The 13030-nt window shown below is 40.2% G+C and overlaps 1 protein-coding gene across 1 annotated transcript; it reads left to right on the forward strand.

Annotated features, from left to right (window-relative positions):
* Positions 1 to 12: 12 nt before the first annotated feature.
* On the forward strand, positions 13 to 12606 carry kri1 (KRI1 homolog). The gene is made up of 16 exons (XM_022247187.2): positions 13 to 210; positions 1694 to 1767; positions 3403 to 3508; positions 3794 to 4028; positions 4602 to 4683; positions 5650 to 5739; positions 6131 to 6234; positions 6618 to 6738; positions 6922 to 7017; positions 7288 to 7458; positions 7564 to 7642; positions 8186 to 8280; positions 8909 to 9068; positions 9456 to 9651; positions 9804 to 9902; positions 10426 to 12606. The coding sequence occupies exons 1-16, from the start codon at positions 117 to 119 to the stop codon at positions 11843 to 11845; spliced, it is 3222 nt and encodes a 1073-aa protein (XP_022102879.2). The 5' UTR covers positions 13 to 116; the 3' UTR covers positions 11846 to 12606.
* The last annotated feature ends 424 nt before the right edge of the window (positions 12607 to 13030 follow it).

Below are 13030 nucleotides of genomic sequence, written 5' to 3' on the forward strand. Positions count from 1 at the left end.
TATTCTTTCTTGGTTTACCAACGCAATGGAGAATCAGTCGGGTATTTGTCTCTAGCGACACATAGAGCTACATTTCACGTATATTTTTGTTTTCCAGACTATAATAAAACTCCAGCATGTCGGAAAGCGACGATGACTTAGAGTTTCGTATCAACACAAAATTTGCCGAAAGCTACAATAAATGGAGGAGAAAAGAGGAACTACAGAAGTGTATGTTGAAGATTACGTCTGTTTTTATTTTGAAGTAGCACTTTATGTGGAAACTCGTGTCATGCGTTACATGTGCCTTTCGGCACTAGGCCTACCACTGTGCTGACATGACTGATTAGGCTACTCGTCACGTGTTACTTGTCATGTTTGTTTACATGTAACGTTAGGCCTACTGCCACAAGTTCCAGAACTGTAACTTTGTAACTAGGCGTAGGTTGGGATTATACAAACCTATATACTGTAGCAACGTAAATAGTCATATCTGACATGGTGCTACTTCGGTTTGCATGAAATTTTTATGTCGTTACACCGATTTTTCCCCTGTGCCGGGCAGGCAAGCAGGCAGGATACAATTTTGTATGGGATGGGGGAGGGGTCATTTACATTATACCATTGGTTTCAAATGGTGAAATTTATGAGAATTTTTCTTACCCACACTCGTGTCTACGACTGCCTGCCTAGCTCACCCGGTCATGTCAGTTGAAAGGTCATCATTGTCAGCGGTGTAGCAGCTTCACCAATTACAACGTGGCTCCCATCTCTTTCTATTCAGTTTCCTTTCACTCTCGAATGAAAGAAAAATTTCTATTCGTTGAATGGTATGCTGATGACGTTTACCAACTACTGCTCATCTTTTATTTCATATGTCACATGGATGGGACGTTTCATTTGACGACACACTAAACGTACTGGAAACAGTTGTGGGAGTAGTGGAAATGCATTTGCTTGAAAAGGATGTGCGGTGGCTTCAACATGACCAAAAATATGTTTGTCAGAAAAAAAAAAGCATTTTACCGAGGGCAAAGATGGGACTTCAGTCAGCGGAGATTATGAGTTTTTGGTGGGGAGAGGACTGAAATTTACCCCCAAAATAGCTCTGGATGATCGAGGTCACACCCCCTTGTGTCACTGTACAAGGGACTGGGAGTTATAATGCACTGATCAGAGCTTGTGGCTAAGATGGATGTGCACATGCATTTTAGTCAGTTGTTTTTTTTATTTGAATGTTAGGCTTAATTGTAATTTTTCTTGCCCATCATGCCCATTCACCATGACCATGTTCATCTGACGTCAGACCCACTGCTTTAGTTGGTTATGATTTTGTCAGGTTTGTTTCCAGAGTCTGAGATTTTGTCATGTTTGTTTACATATTTTACAGTACAGGTTTTATTTGTGTTAGAGCCCTATGGATAAAGTGCCACATTGGCTGCATGTTTTGATCAAGTCCTGTAGGATATGAGCTGCACAAATTGGGAGAAGGTTGTGAAATATTCAATCTTTCTACAGGTTGAGAAATTTGCAGACTGTAGGTTGGGAGTGATGCCGTAGTGTGACTCAGGAGGTAGTTTGAGGCATAACAATATCTTATTTCATTTTGTAACAAAATGACAACTTGTGGTTTTTACCATTGTTTGATCTATTAAAATGATTTTGGGTGCACTTAATTAAACATTTACATTTTTTCTTCAATATTCTTTTTCAGTGAAGGACAGATATGGGGAGGATATAACTGACGAACTGTCCAGCTCCTCCGAGGAAGAAGATGAAGAAGCAGAGGTAATGAGACTGGTACACAGTACTTCTAAATTTGAAACCCCAGCAGCACCTGAAGGTTAGGATTTAGCCATATAAGCCTTCTGTGGAGTGACAGACGCTCAGGGTAGTAGTCTAAATCAGCCTTCTGTGGAGTGACAGACTCTCACAGTAGCAGTCTAAATCAGCCTTCTGTGGAGTGACAGACGCTCAGGGTAGCAGTCTAAATCAGCCTTCTGTGGAGTGACAGACTCTCACAGTAGCAGTCTAAATCAGCCTTCTGTGGAGTGACAGACGCTCAGGGTAGTAGTCTAAATCAGCCTTCTGTGGAGTGACAGACTCTCACAGTAGCAGTCTAAATCAGCCTTCTGTGGAGTGACAGACGCTCAGGGTAGCAGTCTAAATCAGCCTTCTGTGGAGTGACAGACGCTCAGGGTAGTAGTCTAAATCAGCCTTCTGTGGAGTGACAGACTCTCACAGTAGCAGTCTAAATCAGCCTTCTGTGGAGTGACAGATGCTCAGAGTAGCAGTCTAAATCAGCCTTCTGTGGAGTGACAGACTCTCGCAGTAGCAGTCTAAATCAGCCTTCTGTGGAGTGACAGATGCTCAGAGTAGCAGTCTAAATCAGCCTTCTGTGGAGTGACAGACTCTCACAGTAGCAGTCTAAATCAGCCTTCTGTGGAGTGACAGACTATCAGAGTAGCAGTCTAAATCAGCCTTCTGTGGAGTGACAGACTCTCACAGTAGCAGTCTAAATCAGCCTTCTGTGGAGTGACAGACGCTCAGGGTAGTAGTCTAAATCAGCCTTCTGTGGAGTGACAGACTCTCACAGTAGCAGTCTAAATCAGCCTTCTGTGGAGTGACAGACGCTCAGGGTAGTAGTCTAAATCAGCCTTCCGTGGAGTGACAGACGCTCAGAGTAGCAGTCTAAATCAGCCTTCTGTGGAGTGACAGACTCTCACAGTAGCAGTCTAAATCAGCCTTCTGTGGAGTGACAGACTCTCACAGTAGCAGTCTAAATCAGCCTTCTGTGGAGTGACAGACGCTCAGAGTAGCAGTCTAAATCAGCCTTCTGTGGAGTGACAGACGCTCAGAGTAGCAGTCTAAATCAGCCTTCTGTGGAGTGACAGACCCTCAGAGTAGCAGTCTAAATCAGCCTTCTGTGGAGTGACAGACCCTCAGAGTAGCAGACTAAATCAGCCTTCTGTGGAGTGACAGACGCTCAGAGTAGCAGTCTAAATCAGCCTTCTGTGGAGTGACAGACGCTCAGAGTAGCAGTCTAAATCAGCCTTCTGTGGAGTGACAGACGCTCAGAGTAGCAGTCTAAATCAGCCTTCTGTGGAGTGACAGACGCTCAGAGTAGCAGTCTAAATCAGCCTTCTGTGGAGTGACAGACTTTTACAGTAGCAGTCTAAATCAGCCTTCTGTGGAGTGACAGACGCTCAGAGTAGCAGTCTAAATCAGCCTTCTGTGGAGTGACAGACTCTCACAGTAGTGGCCTAAATCATTGCCAATTTTTTATTAGATAAAAGCCAGATATGATGGAGGGCAACCTATGTAAGTTTTTGAGATCAGATCATACATGTAAACCATTTTTTGAGAAATATTGTTCAGTTAAGAATCTTCACTTACATCAGTGTCTCTTTATTTTGTTTTCAGGGTCTTACAGCCCAAATTGAGAAGGATTTCCTGAAGACGCTGTCCTATGTGAAGAGCAGGGATCCAAGGATCTATGACAAGGATGCAAAGTTCTATCATGATAAAGGTTTATAGACTTCAGAACTGCTTTGAAAAATGTTTGTCATGGCAGAGTTCATAGAATAGAGAGTTTGATATGTAATAAAAATTTGTGCAGATTATGAGACTGTTCATGCAGGTGTACCTTCAAAAGCACATTTACACTTCGGTAAAAGAATCTGAATTCAGTTAGAATGGAAACCTGAATTTTGATTTCTACTCAGTCCGTTATCATAGCAATTCTTTGCCTCTTTGGTGATAGGAACCAAATGTCAAAGAAAAGTCTAAGAAGTAAGTTTTGTGTTTCTTGCAGAATCGTCGTATGAGGAAAGCTCCAATGAAGATGCCCCACCTAAAAAGAAGAAAAAACAGGGCAAGAAAGCCAAGGAAGAAAAACCTGTCTTCCTCAAGGACTATGAGCGGAAGATCATCACAGAGAAAGGAGGTCGCTATAGCGATGAGGAAGAAGATGATGAGGAGAATGAAGAGCAGTTTGGAAGGGCAGCATCACCTACTTATGTCCAGGAGCAAGAGATGATCAAAGACAGGTAACTTGCCTGGGTTCATTCTCGGTTGAGATGGGTATGCTTTGCTGTTTAAATCAGCATATGAATTGGGTTCAACTGGGCTGAGATGGGTATGCTTTGCTGCTAATCAGTAAAATGAATTGGGTGTAGCTGGGTTGACCGTGGGTTACTGGGAATTTGAATAGTACCAGTGTACTAGAGAGAAAAATTAGATGAGTATGGGTTCCATTAAAATTTAATTGCTCTTTAGCAATGAATCCATTGATCCACATTGAGCCTAGCAGTGAATAGTTGGCTTAGGAGAAACTTGTGTTCATGAACCAATTATTAGTGATAGGCATTCTGGGTAATAAGGTTAAACAAGGTTGAGATGGAAATTTGAAATTCGTGAGTGAACTTGTGTTTTTTGTTCGAAGTTCACAGCACCGTAAAAATTATGGAGATGAAGTGCTAAGCATTGTATTATGTATCAGCATTGACATCTCTCCTCTGCACAGTCACACAAAAAGTCTAAGGCTGAGACTGGTTCTTGATGCAAGGCATTGAAACACCTATGTGTATAGTGTATTCCTTAAAATGTGTCTGTTCTTGCAGTTTTCAAAAAGCCCTGCAGAGCAGTGACGAAAGTGATGACGATACTCTCTTGAAAAAGAGACAGAAAACGGCCAAAGAAAAGGTAAGGAAAGGCTTGTGTGTCCCTGAGCAATGCATTTTGTCACAACTAGGCTGTATCTGAATTACCTCACTATGACCAGCAATAGCTCATTCATATTATAAAAACTGCTTAATTGTTGCTAAATCCATTGCCAATGGCCTTATTACTTCCAGTACATGAAATGCCTTCTCACTTGAAACATTAGGGTTGTTTTCATATAATGTAGAAGTTAAATGGCTATCATACCAAGGATTTGATTTTGTATCTGCAAATGATGAGTTTATTTCCAACATGGGATCAGTGCCATTTTGATACCTTTCAGAATCCAACGCTCTGTCAGCTCCTTGCAGTCAGTTTCTACAGCTTTAAGATAGCTAAACACAAATGAGTCCACATTGTGAAACAGAAGTTTAAGGACAAATGGTGCAATGCTAAAGCTCTTCAATCTTTTATCTTAGACTGTGCCGAATATCCGGATATTCAATTGAGTATCGAATATTATTTTCCGAAATAATTTTCTGTTGTTTTAAATGAGAAACATTACACTGTTGAGGCTTGTTTCAAGCAGACTCAAATGAAAAGTGAGAGAAATCTTAAAACGATTCAAAATTAATTTATTCATTACAAAGTTTTAAAGGACAAGAAGTATTGTTCATCTCTAAATCTTGCTAAATCATGGCTGGAGATACTCCCAGACGTGAGAAGCTATTACAGTGATTAAAATGTACAGTTTTGTGCATTATTGCAACTGATTTTGTATAGGGATTGTTCATCAACAATCTGCTGGTCGGTAGGACAGAATACTCGGACATTCGATCGAATTGAAGGTCAAATATTTGAATAGTGAATTATTGGAACTGACTCAGCCCTACTTTCATAACTGTGGAAAAATTGCATGTTTTTCAAATAGATATATCTTATGTTGGAAATAAACCCTTGACATCTTCAAAGCCCATAACAAGCGAAAATTATCAACTGGTTTGTCAGAAATCTGAGGAGGAGGAGTACATCCAATGGATGAAGGGACAGAAGGAGACAGTGGATGATGAGAAGACAGCTCAAGATACTGCTGAGATGGTATTGACCTAGACACATCTTGGTTTCTCAGCAAGTCTTACTTCCCAATTCATGTTTTTTGCATCTTTGTTTTGACTGGAAATCTGTCTGCTACGCCTAGACTGGAAGTCTTGACGAGTGTGCAGAGACACTCGTGCTTATCAGAGAATCAGTTCCTTGTCTTTTGCATTTTGTGGAGGTTTGTCCCCTTGTTATGAACAAAGTTTGGGATGTTCTTGTAAAAGTTGAAGTCCATTTTTGGCAAGTTTGTGTAAAGGATGTATATGACTCAAAAGTAAGTAAAATTTACAAATGGATAAATTAGTAAGGAACAGAACACATAACTCAACGTGCTTTACTAAAATTATCTTGCCAAATAATCATTCATAAACTATAATTCATACCATTTCAGGAAGCTTTGAAAAGATATTGGACTGATCCAAATCTGGAGGAGGGGGAGAAATTCTTGCGAGATTTCATTCTGAACAAAGGCTACAAAGCTAAAGATGAGGAAAGGTAAGTCAATGGTAGATACCTGTCTGGATTGAGCAATCTTTACAGGATACTAATGCTATGGATCATAATGCACAAGGGAGTGTGGAACTTGCCTTTCAATATTACCAAACCAAAGGGGGACTATTAGTTGGCTTTACAAGGAAATAAAGAGCAGCTTGTTCAAAAGGGGGAATAAAGTAACAAAACATTGGAGGAATAAGATGTAATGCACAAGAAGAGACCCTGGTGTGAAAATGGAATAAACTGACTTGGCATTTGCTGCTCATTTATTCATTCAAAAGAATCACAGTGTAGAGAATGTAAAGATACAAAAAAGGGAAATAAAACAAAAAGTAGGTTTCTGTTTAGAAGCTACTAGTTGAGAACTTTCTCATTCTTCCCAGAGATGACCCAGCCACTGAGCTAGAAGAGGCAGATTTCTCCGAGGAGGAACGACTTCTAGATGCCCAGGATGAATTTGAGAGGAAATACAACTTCCGCTTTGAGGAACCTGATTCAGAATTTGTAAGTGATGCCTGATAAAATCTCAACAGTATGGCTTTGTACTTCCATAACTTTGACACCCTCGTTAAAGTAACCAAAACTTTTAACTGAATTGATTTCTCTGAATAATTCATGACCAAAGTTATTCACAGCCAGTTAATAAACCTCTTTGGTAGCTATATTATCACTTTCACTTGTTTTTAGATCAAACGTTACCCACGGACAATGGCTAGTTCAGTGCGTGCCAAGGACAACAAGAGAGCCCTCAAGAGGCAAGACCGGAAAGAGAGAAAGCAACAGGTAAGGTAGAATTCTTAAAGACACAATCATGCTTGTGCTTATTCTTCCTATGCACAGGTGCTATGGTCTTGTACTATATGTAAGCAAAGGGGTTTTCTTAACCTTAACTTGTTCCTTTTTTTTCTTTCAGCTTGATTCTCGTGAATTTAGCCACCCAAGCTGATGTCTTCTGCCTTTAATCATGGTGCTTTAGCTTAGACATCACACGACATGACAGAATTACTATGCCAACTTTACTCACTTTGTCAACTAATGATCCCGCTCTTACAGGAGAAGAAACGAAAGCAGGAAGATCTCAAACAGCTGAAGAACCTCAAGAAACAGGAAATCCTGGACAAATTGGAGAAGCTACGCCAAGTGACTGGCAATGCCACTGTTGGCTTTGAGGATATTGACCTTGAAGGAGACTTTGACCCAGAAGAGCATGATAACGCCATGAAAGTGAGTGATCATCCCAAATTATTTGTGTCCAGCCAACCTTCATCTTGATATAAATGCCTTTGCCAAATGAAAGTCAGCAAATTTAATTGCTTTTTTGCCTTGCAGAAAGTTTTCAATGAGCAGTATGACTTGTTGCCTGAGGAAGACACAAAGCCAGAGTTTGAGCATGAAGACTGGGAAGAAGGTATGTCCAAAATTGCTTTCAACCTGAAAAACAATATCGGTTTTGTATTCAAGAAGTAACATGCGTCCTTGTTTAGGTTTTTTTACAAGTAGGCTAAAAGGGTACCCTCTGCTGTCAATGATGATATCCTTTACTAGTTTGTATTGTGCCTAAAAGTGGTGCATTAAATGCAGGGAGGTGTTAAACAGGATCGTAGTCTACTCCTAAGGTTGGCAGAAACAAATGTCAGTGTTGTCAAATAGGTGATCCTCCAACAATGCAATATTCTGTGACTGTGGTTGGGAGCAGACAATGCAACTTATTACATCCCAAAATATCTCATAATCTCTAATAGATGGAGGTGACAGATCTGCTGTAAGCTGTGCAGAACCCTGAAGACAGAAATCTGTGTACAGGATACAAACGAAAAAAGCAAGAAATTGTAGATAAATGAGTTCCTAGTTGTTAGAGTGGCGTCCTGCTTTACTGTAAAGCATTTTCTTGATTCTGATTCACTCCATTGTTTTGTTTTCCAATGTGAACAATTTCACCTGCTGTTTGCAGAGAATTGGGATGCATGGGATGGACGAGACTACGAAAAAGAGGAATATTACCAAGATGATTACAAAGAGCCACACTGTGATGATCCAGATTTTATTGTGAGTAAACTATAGTATGCTAGACTGCCATGCATACCGCCTGCCTCTGGTGGTCACAATTGGAATGTTATGTTCAGAATGAGCTTGTCAATATTGTTTGGATAAATGTAGGTGTCGCACTTTACCATAGAGGACAGACATACAAATGGAACAGAAAATTTGTCTTGTCATTGGTCAATTCTGCCCACTGTGGTACATGCCTGTGCCTAGTGTATATGGAATGTTTTAAACCGATGAGAGTGTCGGTTGGGACTGTTCATTTTTTTGGAAGCGATGCGACTGCAACGTTTGCATTTTGTAGTCGTTTATGAACCAGCGATGCACAGTTACTACCAAAGTAGGGTCAGTTGCAAAGAAAATAGCGCCCTCTCTTGGTCCAGCTCGGAGTCCATAGCAATAGCATTAGGAAAAACAATACCTTGTGCTTTGTGGTACAGTAGAACACAACTTTTTGTGTATGAAAGTGTGCCCGCCGTTTTATTCATTCTTCCACTAAAGGATGTAGCTTGCAGCAGTGAAAATGCTCCAGGGAAAATCTCACAAATTCCTCAGTTGGGATTTGAACCCACTATGTCTTAAAATGTACTTCATACAGATGTCATATCCACTGTACACCTTGTTTTTATAGATGGATGCCGACTATGACCCATCCCTCTCAAAGCAAGCTAACAAGGAACGGAAGATTGCCTTGGAGCAAGAACTGATTGGATCATCCAAGAAGAAGAAGAAAAAGAGAATGTCTAAATTTGCTGAGGTTGTGAACGCCAAGAAACCTGTCTTTAATCCAAGTGAGTTGCACCTCATTTGATATGATATCTTTTGGTACCTACAGGTTTCTCAAAGGGGCCTTGATATTCAAATGAAAAAGAGGCTGATCCATACCACCTACCCAAAGATACCCCTATCTTACCCATGTTTCTTCCCTGAAGCATACGTGTTTCAAACTCTCGTATAAAACAAGATTTTTGTATTTAAGAATCAACAGACCACAGATATTGTTCTGCAAATGTATACTAAGTAAACAGGTTGCAGTGGTACATATGTTAGACAACACACAACCTTTGAACAGGAAGCACCCTCACAGGACGGATTGCATACAAAGAGTTTTGCACAAGGTCAAATAAAGGTCCCCTTGATTGGTCATGAACGTTGTCTTAAACAACATTGTCCAACAGATGAAAAAACATACGAGGACTATATCGAAGAATTCTACAAGCTAGACTATGAGGATATGATTGATGACCTGCCTTGTCGCTTCAAGTATCGCAAAGTCATCCCCAATGACTTCGGATTGACAACTGAAGAGATTCTCTCTGCTAAGGAGCGAGAGTTAAACCAGTGGGCTTCACTTAAGAAGACTTGCCAGTACAGGTGAGTGTCAGCCAAAAGAGAATGGTAGCAGATGGAATAGTACTCAAGAATTGTACAGTTCTGTTGTGGAAACTTTGGATAAGCGTCGGAGCAATAAATCAGAGATATAGTGATATACTGCTAACTGTAAATTATATTTTCATTTTCAATAGGACGGAGGAAGAAGAAGAGATGGACAGAAGGATCTTTGCCAAAAAAGCCAAAAATGTTGCCAAGAAGCAACGCATCTTCCTCAGTCTCTTGGAGAATCCGTAAGTAACTTTAACCTACAAGTGATGAAATTTCTTTAATGTAAATCTTAATGCTGCTTATTTTCATGAATGAAATTTCATAAGTACTCAGAGCTTGTGAGTAGAAGTTAACAAGACAGGTGGGACTTGAACCATCCCTTCTATTCAGGCATCAATTGTTGATCTTATTGCTATAATTATGATCAAGTGTTACCAATCTTGACTGGTAATTTGAGGTGAGGGTTCAAATCCCACTCAAGCAAACATTTTCAAACAGGAAAAAAATATTTAAGCTGATTCTACAGTTTTAAGTCTCTGTTCAGTCTAATTTCAAAATTCATGAAGAACATCAGTCCATTTAATCTGTCTCATTTGATAATTTAAAATTTTGAAGATGTGATTATTTTATGGCATTGTCCTATAAACTGACTGCAAGCATGCCTCTAAATAGCTCAGAAAGTCCATAGTTTCCGTAGTTTGTCAGGGCAAAATCTTCTCTTACTTGAAAAGTGAACTTTGTTTTGTCTTTTTTGTTTCGATTAAGGAGTGATAGTGAACACAGTGGAGATGAAGCAAAACCAAAGAAATCAAAGGCCTCCAACTCTTCCAATAAATTACCCTCTTCCAAAACAGAAAAATGGGGAGAGAAACCTCCCAAGGATTCAACTACTCCTGCCTTACTTGAGACAAGTCATTGCGGAAAGGTAAAAACAAACTCATCTGCAGTCAAAAACAGTGGCATATCCATTGGTAATAACCATGAAGGTACGCTCAAATCAGAAACGAATTCAAATGCAATTTATGATCCAATAAACCATGAAAAATCTTCACTGACGAAGAACAAACTGAAAAAGAAAAAACAGGCACCAAAGGAAGCTGAACCGGAGCCAATGGAATCCAAGTCCAGAGGTACCACTGAGAAAAGGAACAAAGCAAACAGGGGATTCAGCACTTCCATAAAACACCAGCAAGTGGTTGTGAAAACAGGGGAAGGTAAACAAGAAGTTAAAAGAGATGTGGAAGGAGAAGAGACAGATGCTAAACAACTTCCAAAGAAGAAACGGAAATGGAAGAGAAGCCACACTGAAGACAGTCCTAAAGGACCAGTCATTGATGTTTACACTCGTGAAATGTTGGGCCTATCAGATTCATCTACCATTAAGAAAAGTAATGCATTGCATGTGGATCCCACTTCTGCTACCAAAACTGATGATGACACGAATAGGACAGAGAAAAAGAAACGGAAGGGTAAAATAGGAAAAGTTCAAAATGATTCTGACCAGAGAAAAATAGAATTAGTCCCACATGAATCAGATGTGGATGTTAAAAACCAAGTAAGTGTTAGTACTGGCTCATCTTCCACAGCAGGCAGGACTACCTCCAAAAAGAAGAAAAAGAAATTGGAAAGTAGTGATCAGAAACTTGACTTGAATCCAAAGCTAAACCAGAGCAGTAAAGCAACTCAAGGCAGTGACCCTAAAGGTCTTCACCCTGACCCAATGAAGCTGTTGACAGGAACATCTCCAGTTAAAAAGTTGGACTTTGCACGTGTGAAGGTAAAATTCAAACAGCAACGCCTGTCAACAGAATCAGCTAGGATCAAACAGGCATCTAAGAAACTCCCCACGGCAGAATGCAAAGATTCCCCACAGAAAGTTCAGCCTGCATCAGTGGCATCCCCATTGCCCAAGAAGAAACGGCGGACAAAAAGGAAAGTAAACATTCACCGGCCTTCAGTAGTTAGCCCCACTAGCAGCAAATCCAAGAGTAACAGGACACGTAACAAAAACCGCAACAGGAAACTTGCAAGGAAAGTGCAAGGAGCACAAGGTGCAACAAGACCGACTGTCTCAGATGCCAGACTCAAGGCGTATGGAATCAATCCTAAAAAGCATGTATTCAGGATGAAATACCTGAGAGAATTGGAAGCAAAGAAACATCGCAAACAGAACCAAGATCCATAGAGCACTTAGCTCATCAATTTAGTTTGCATGGCATGTTAGTTACCAACCATGCTACAGTTAATGGGATTACCAACAGTAGTCTGTTTTTTGGCAAGAAAATGAATGGGCAATCATCAAAAGTTTAGAAGACATTTAAGAACTTCTTGTTAATTGGTGTTTTAATAGGTATGATTGTTTCATGGGGGGATACGAGTAAGTACAGGTATCATTAGCGTCCATATCCTTACACGATCACACACATATTGGGTGTATTTGGAATCCTATTCTTATGAGACTCATGAACAGTGTTCTTGGGTCATTGATTACCAACGCCGAAGTGCAAAAGAAGTGCAGCTGCGATGAAGATGGCAGTCGCCATTTTGACACCAAATAAAAAAAATGGCATGACATTTGCCATCTCACATAAACTAAAATCCCTAAATATTCATATTAAATGGTCAGGGTAAATTTGCTCCAATAGCCATGAGTATTTGCCCAGGGTTTTATTTTCCTTATTGTGAGTGTTTTCTATTTTATGCAACAAAGCCAACATTAGGTTACGGTATGTGCCTATATCCGCCATCTTTGTTCTTGATGTTTCCATCCACTCCCCACTTTCTGGGGAGTGGATGGTGTATTGATTCTCCTTGTTCATATCCCCGTTCTCGTATTCATCTAACACAAGAACAGGGTTCCAAGATAAATGGTGTTCACAAGATAAATATTGCATAACATTTAGCCTGTATGAATTACAGATTCCAATAAAATGCATACTTAATTGAGATTTGCCAAACATCAACCTGTAAATAGCAGTTTTATGCAAACTTTAGAACGACTGTTGCCCTGGCCACCATAGGAATAGACATATCGCTGTGTGACTAGACACAGGACCATCACTGTATGGCCCCATGTAGACAGACAGGCCAATAACAGACGGGTGTGTGACTAGATACAGGACCATCACTGTATGGCCCCATGTAGACAGACAGGCCAATAACAGACGGGACAAAAGGAAAGCCTTTCAACCCCCCCCTCCATTAACCACTTCCTTAGTCAAATCTGGATCCCCCCCAAAAAAATTTATCTGAAAAACCCTTGTCATTTTTAATCTGTCAATCGAAGCCATTTTGACAGTATAGCACATGTACCTATTGTGAAACATCCTGTTTGTACTTGTTATCAAGTGCTGCATTTCTCATTTCGAGT

Source organism: Acanthaster planci, linkage group LG12 (assembly GCF_054643075.1).
Source record: "Acanthaster planci isolate LZ-2023a linkage group LG12, COTS_SCS, whole genome shotgun sequence".
In the NCBI taxonomy this organism is placed as follows: domain Eukaryota; kingdom Metazoa; phylum Echinodermata; class Asteroidea; order Valvatida; family Acanthasteridae; genus Acanthaster; species Acanthaster planci.